Source organism: Chelonoidis abingdonii, chromosome 6 (genome assembly GCF_003597395.2).
Source record: "Chelonoidis abingdonii isolate Lonesome George chromosome 6, CheloAbing_2.0, whole genome shotgun sequence".
NCBI classification, from domain to species: Eukaryota; Metazoa; Chordata; order Testudines; family Testudinidae; genus Chelonoidis; species Chelonoidis abingdonii.
Window position 1 is genome coordinate 282,887 of NC_133774.1, and position 6,744 is coordinate 289,630.

At 55.4% G+C, this 6,744-nt stretch overlaps 1 protein-coding gene across 2 annotated transcripts in view; it reads left to right on the forward strand.

The window, feature by feature from the left end:
• Window positions 1-617: 617 nt before the first annotated feature.
• CA9 (carbonic anhydrase 9) overlaps window positions 618-6,744 on the forward strand; it is a 38,013-nt gene continuing 31,886 nt past the window's right edge. Inside the window, exon 1 of one of the 2 annotated variants that reach the window (XM_032800970.2) lies at window positions 618-995. In XM_032800970.2, the coding sequence (XP_032656861.1) occupies window positions 893-995 (103 nt within the window). In that variant the 5' untranslated portion in view covers window positions 618-892. The remainder of the gene's footprint in view (window positions 996-6,744) is intronic. The other variant, XM_032800968.2, reaches the window with a different exon arrangement.

Sequence of the window (6,744 nt, forward strand, 5' to 3'; positions counted from 1 at the left end):
GCCCCGTTGTTATGGGAGAGGAGCAGTGGTTATGGGGCTCATAGAGGGTCAGGTCCAGCCCCCCTAGCTATGGGAGGGGAGCAGTGGTTATCAGGATAATGGAGGGTCGGTCCCAGACCCCCTTGCTATGGGAAAGGAGCTGTGGTTTTGGGGCTCACAGAGGGTTGGTCCCAGGTCTCCTTGCTATGGGACAGGAGCAGTGATTATGGGGCTCGTGGAGGGGTCAGGTCCAGGCCCCCTAGCTATGGGAGGGGAGCTGTGGTTATGGGGATAATGGAGGGTCAGTCCCAGGACCTCTTGCTATGAGAGAGGAGAAGTGGTAATGGGGCTCACAGAGGGTCGGTCCCAGGCCCACTTGCTATGGGAGAGGAGGAGTGTTTATGGGGCTCACAGAGGGGTTGCTCCCAGGCCCCATTGTTATGGGAGAGGAGCTGTGGTTATGGGGATAATGGAGGGTCGGTCCCAGGCCCTGTTGCTATGGGAGAAGAGCTGTAGCTGTGTTTCAGCTGCTTTGCTGGTAGGTTGTCTGAAAAGGAAACTCTATTCAAGCTCCGGGAACGTCCCTTGGCTCTAGTCCATGTTAAGGCTGTGCGTACACACACCCTGGTCCCAGCCCAGACCCCCAGCTGGCAATGACATTGAACTTAAGGCAAGCTCCCAATGCAGGATGTATTTCACCCTTCACCTGCCCCACAGACTTTGCCTGCAGTCTCTATAAAAGGTAAAGGCTGTGTGAGTCACTGCCCCCTCCCACTCCTGCTCTCTCTCTCTTCCTCTCACGTAGACACAGTTCAGCTCCGGCCGCCCAGCACTGGCTGCTACTCTGGCAGCCAGAGGCAGGCTCTGTAGTGGAGAAGTGGGGCTGTCCCACTGAACTGGTACTTGTTGGAGGATGAGCTGCACCAGGCTGGGTCTCTCTCTCCTGCTGCTTGCTGCCCTGGGCTGGACTGAGGACGAACATGGCTCAGAGGACTCTTCTCACTCCAAAAAGAAAGGTGAGTAAATCCCAGACTCTGTCTCTGGTTCCCTTGGGCACACACAGCCCGCTGGTGTCTGGCTGCTCACTCTAGGGAGAGATGGGGCACAGGGTACTTGGCGCTGGTTCTGCTCCCCACAGGGCTGGCTGGGGTCTCCCTGATGGTTCTCTAACACATCCCAGGAAGGCTGAATGAAGCATGTCCTGTTTGTGTTATGGGGTAATTGTCTGCTACACTGCTGGAGAGGGCATGTTGGCCGATGAGAGCTCTGCTGGAGGAATGCCCCTGCACAGACAGTGCTTCAGTTTCTGCCTCCAGCCCAAATCCTCGATCCGCTTCCTGTCTCTCAGCACTGGCTGGACCCAGCGCACACAGCCAGGGCACCTATCACAGCAGCAGCTAAGCCCCTGGGGACTCCCACCAAAAGTTCAGTCAGTGGGGATGGAATTTATCCCAGCTTCACGTTGACAAGAGGACATGACCCACAAGTGGCACCACAATGCAGAGAAGGTTGCCAGCTGTATTGACCCTGGAGAACCCAGCATACCTACAAACTGGAATCGCTTGGTCAGGTGTAACCACAGCAACATCTCCCAGCCAGGCGCTCTGCCCAGTCTGCCAATTAAACAAGCATTTGTATACACAGCCTTACAGACCTTCCACCGCCTTTGGCTCACCCCCCATGTAGAGATCCTGTGCCTCCTTTCGCTCACCCACCGTGTATAGAGCCTGTGCCCCCTTTCGCTCACCCACCATGTATAGATTCTGTGCCCCCTTTCGCTCACCCACCATGTATAGATTCTGTGCCCCCTTTCCCTCACCTTAGTCCCCTCCTTATATGCACAGACTTATAGATCTTAAAGTCACAAGGGACTGTGATAGTCGTACAGGCTGACATCCTGCATAGCACGTGGTCCCATTCTTCCCACCATGCACACACCCCTCACCTCTCCTGCTCACCTTGCCTGCATTCTGCATACCGCTCCTGAGCCCTCTCCTGCCACCCCCCTTTCTCCTCACTGGGCCCCAAGCCCCTTTCCACACATGGATTCCTTTTTCCATCAGATCAAAGGGATTAATGTCAACTTGGCAGTTACAGTTCTAACACTCAGGGTAAAGCAATTGCATGTGACTGGTACAGTCAGCAACTCAGACGGGGTGGCCAGGCACAGCTGCCTGGACAGCGAGCGAGGCTGTCAAGATTGATGGCACAGTCACATGGGCAATAAGGTGCTGGGGGGAGGGGAGGCATATGGAGATGGACCTGAAACAGCTGCATGGATATTTCAATGCTGAGCTGGTTTATGGAGCTTTTCATCTGTAGCATTGGTCTATTGGCTGTGAGCTTGCTCAGACCCACTGCTCTAATAGGATCAGAGCAGTGCTACCGCCAGCTGCCATTTCACACTGGCGTCTAAGGCCCCTTAGTGCAGTGTTGGGCTATCACAGAATCTGCCTGAATCACCTGAGATATCGATGAGGCACCTGGGGAGCAGGAAAGAAAAGTGCAGTTTTTTTTTTCCAAACAGCATCAGTCGCACTCTGTTCTGATGGAAGAATAAATTAAGCCACATCTCGGTGCAAGGCCCGGAGGGTGTGATAGAGTGGAAGGGCTGTGATCATGTCTCAGTGCAGGAGGCTTTCAGGGACTGTCACACACATCAGTTCAGTAAGACTTGATTGTCATGAATGGCTGGACAACTGCTGCAAAGTGCAAGAAAGAAACAGCCCACTGCAGTCTCTGTTGGAGGTGGGGATATGATTCTCCCAGGTCAGGGCTTCATGTCTTTGGGGTTCGAGTCCCTGGGTCCATTTATTGTTCCTGCCCATCCCTGCCCCAGGACAGGTGGTTCCATAGTGTGGGGCTGTTTCTTTCCATCTCCAGGGTCCAGCAGTTCTTCACTCTGGTAAGATATTGCTTAGAATTCCTGATAGTTGCAGTCTAACTTCCATTTGTTCCATTGCTGTGGGACATTGGACTAGAATGTTTCTCTTTCTCTCTGTCCACTGGCTGAACAGTCACTGCTCTGTGAGTTTGGCCTATGCTTTGTGCCACCTGGTCCCCGCCCCTGGTTTATGGTCACTGAGTCTGTGTTTGGTGAGGGTTTGTCTATTTCTGCGCACGTAGCTGCAGTGATGTCTGTACCAGTGTGATTGTTCTGTGCAGGGGACTGGGGCAGTTTTGGCTTTGTTCTCCCTCGCTGCCCAGTGTGTGTTTGCATTCTAGGTGCTGGGCTTGTGTCTTGCATGTTTTATGGCTCTGGGTAAGGGTCTTTGCTGTGCCGGTCAGGTGCTGACAGGGCTGCTGCTGAGCCCAGGGAGTGGGGATGCAGAGGTGTCAGTACTGCAGGGGGCACGGTGTTGTAATATAGCGGAGGGGGTGCTGTCATATTTCCTTGCTGGAAGGTCTCAGGGGTGTCAATACAGGAGTGAGGCTGCAGTTGTGTTGTCCATGTTCAGGTGGTTCCTGGGAGCTCAGAGAGTGCAGCAGCTCTAGAGGAGTCAGAGCCAGGCGGGCATTGAGAACACAGCAGTGAGTGCAGTTGGAGAGCTGAGCCAGACTGAGCAATGGGCACAGAGCAGTCAGTGCCTGCAGTCAGAATCTATTACTCCTGGCATTGTCCTTGCCACTGTCTCACTCCAGTATCACCCCCCTTCCTCACCTCTTCATCACCCCCACCTCATCTCAGCTCCCCGCCGACCCTCCATTGCACCCCCCCTTCTCCCAGCTGGGCCCTGTGCTGCCCTCCATCACCCTGTTAGACAAGTTGTGCTGAGCTGGGAGCACCATGCCCACATGGACCCAGCTCTTTGGCTGGACTAGGCTTCAGCTCCAGGGTCTCTGCATCCTGCCTCTTGCCTCTTAGCACATGCTGGTAGTTGGAAGTGCTACTTGCATCAGGGCTGAGGTGACTCAGGGGAAGCTGTGGCATGTGGTTTAGTTTTATAGGGTTGCACTAGCACTCAAGGGATCTGCACAGGCAGCGTCCTGGGGAGTGATTACTCTCCGCAGGTTGCGTCATTTCCTCCTACTGTGCCAGGAGATGCATTGAAGCAATGTGGTTTGTGGACGTGATGGTGGGAAGAACCTGCCCATTGGTGCCAGAGGGGCAGGTCTGGTGCTCTGCGTACAATGTGTGCTCCAATGGCCAGCACCGGGGGGAGCTTCAGGCTGGGTGCTTGTAAATCTGCTGCTAAGATCTTGGGGGCAGAGTGTGTGTCGGGGCAGAGACTCGATCCCACCTGGGGCCTCTGGAACCAGAGGGTGTCAGCTGGGCTCCCCCAGCTCAGCCCTTGCTCCATGGGGCAGGACAGGGCTGAGCTGGACTTGATTTTGCTGCAGCAAAAGAGAAAGCCCTGCCAGGTGCCTTTCCTGTCTCTGGGAGGGGGTTTGGCTCAGGGCTCTGTGTTACACTGTGCAGCAATCTTTGGGGAGGAAGGGGTGCCCTCCTCGAAAGGGTCCTGTCTGAAGTATGGCTTGGGAGAGTCAGCTCTGACCTGCCTCCCTGGAGCCTCTGCCAGCTGGTCTGAAATTTCAGTGCTGGAGTGCGAGAAATGCCCTGCAGAATGGAGGGGCCCCAGGTAGCAGGGCTGAGAAGCTGCAGAGCAGGGCCCCTGGCTGTGGGGAGAGGAGACGGCTGTACCCACAGCTGAGCAGTGGTTACTGTAGCAGACTGTGCCGGCAGCATGAGCTCTGCCAGGGCTTTCCTCTGCTCCCCGCCCCCACCCCCCAGTGCGGACTCCTCAACCAGGCTCACCCTGTGTCTGGTCAGAGACTCCTGTGCATTTCCCCAGCCCTTGGGGCCCTCCCTGCCAACTCCTAACCTCTCAGGCGTGCAGCCACCCAGTCTGTGCCTGGCACAGAGACCTTGGCCATGATAAAATGGGCAGGGTTGTTATCAAGAGTGATGAGGAGAAATAGCATCTCCCTGGGGGAAAGAGAAGGAGAGCGAGACTTCATCCAGGGCTTGACCCCGCCCACCCCCTGAGAGGCTCCCCACAACCTCTATCCCTGTCTTCCTCTGTTACCCACTCTCCTTCTCATCCTGCACCTCCCCTAGTCCCTCCAGCCCCATGTCAGTCCCACTTAGGGTGACCAGATAACAAGTGTAAAAAATTGGGACAGAGGGTGGGGGGTAACAGGTGCCTATATAAGAAAAAGTCTCCAAAATTGGGATTGTCTCTATAAAATTAGGACACTTGGTCACCTTAGTCCCACTGCAGCCATCCTAGTCCATTCCCCTCCCCATTCCTATCTCTGTCCATTCCCAGCTCCGTTCCTGGTCACCTTCCATCCCAGTCTTGCCTTGGTGCCCTCTCTCATTTCCCTGCTGGTACAATCTCCCTCATCATCAGACCTGCAGGAGTAGGGGGCTCCATGGCTGTCAGGGGATGGGAAAGGTATATTGGGGATCACCAGCCCTCTGTTACCTTCCTCCAGAGAAGCACAGAGGCTGCTGTAGGGAATTGGTTCAATTCCCAGGCACCAGGACCTGCGGGCTCCACCGCCCAGAAACACAAGGAATATTCCCTGCAGCAACATGAGCTGCCAGCTGCGGATCAGAGACTGTCACAAAGGTTTGCACTAGAGCAAGATTTCTAAACATGGCTGAGGTTATTGCGCAGTCAGAGCTCAGGCTGGGAAGGAGCGAGGCCGGCATGGGTGGTGCCCAGGGTGTGCACCGGAGAGCCCTGGAGAGCTGTGCCCATGGGTTGTGCCTGTGTGGGAGGACAGGGGATCCTGGAGAAGCTGAATCTGAGCCATGTGAAGGCAGAGGGGCCAATAAACAGTGGAGAAGTAGCACCAGACATGGGGCATATGCAGGGAGGGGCCAAGGAGCATCAGAAGAACAGTGTCTATGGGGGCATGTGCCAGGACAGAGAGGTGGAGGGCAGCATGCCCACAATGAGGAGGGTGAGAATCTGGGAGGTCAGAACGCCTCATCTTCAAGGAGCGACTGTCCAGGAATGTGCCCTGGCATGAGGGCCAGGCACCCTCAGGGTGGGATTTGGGGATCCCTGGCATTGTCTGTCACCAATGGAGGGGATACGGGGATCCCCCTCATTTACTGGCTGAGAGGTCTATGGGTGGAGCTGAGGTCTGGGGAGGTCTTGTGCTAGAGTAGCCCAGGTTCCAGTGCTGTGCCTGGGAGCAGGGGGCAAATGGAGTAGAGGGGGACTGGGCTCTGTGAGGGTGGAAGGGCAACAGAGCAGGTACGAGCCAGTCACTGACCCCAGGACGCATGCACCACGCCAGCCACCAAGGCCTGGTTTCCAGCACAACCAGGCTGGCTGTTTGCCAGGAGCTCCTGGGAACTGGGGGCTTCAGCTGTCCCATAGTCAGCAGCTTCTTTTCTGCACAGGACTGGTTCCAGCCCACAGCTTTTTCAGCACCTCCCCCTGACAGCAAACTGGCTCTCCGTTCACTGCCTTCCTTGCTGGAGCAGTGTGGGCATGCAAACCTGCCTGCCTTTAATGGCAGCTCCTGCCCTAACTTGACAGTAAGGAAGGAACTGATCTGGCACTTTCTCAGGCTACGTCTACACTACAGGATAACTCCGAATTACATTAAACCAGTTTTATAAAACAGATATTATAAATTCGATTTCACGCGGCCACACTAGGCACAGTAATTCGGCAGTGTGCGTCCATGGTCCAAGGCTAACGTCGATTTCTGGAGCGTTGCATTGTGGGTAGCTATTCCTTAGCTATCCCATAGTTCCTGCAGTCTCCCCCGCCCCTTGGAATTCTGGGTTGAATCATTGTC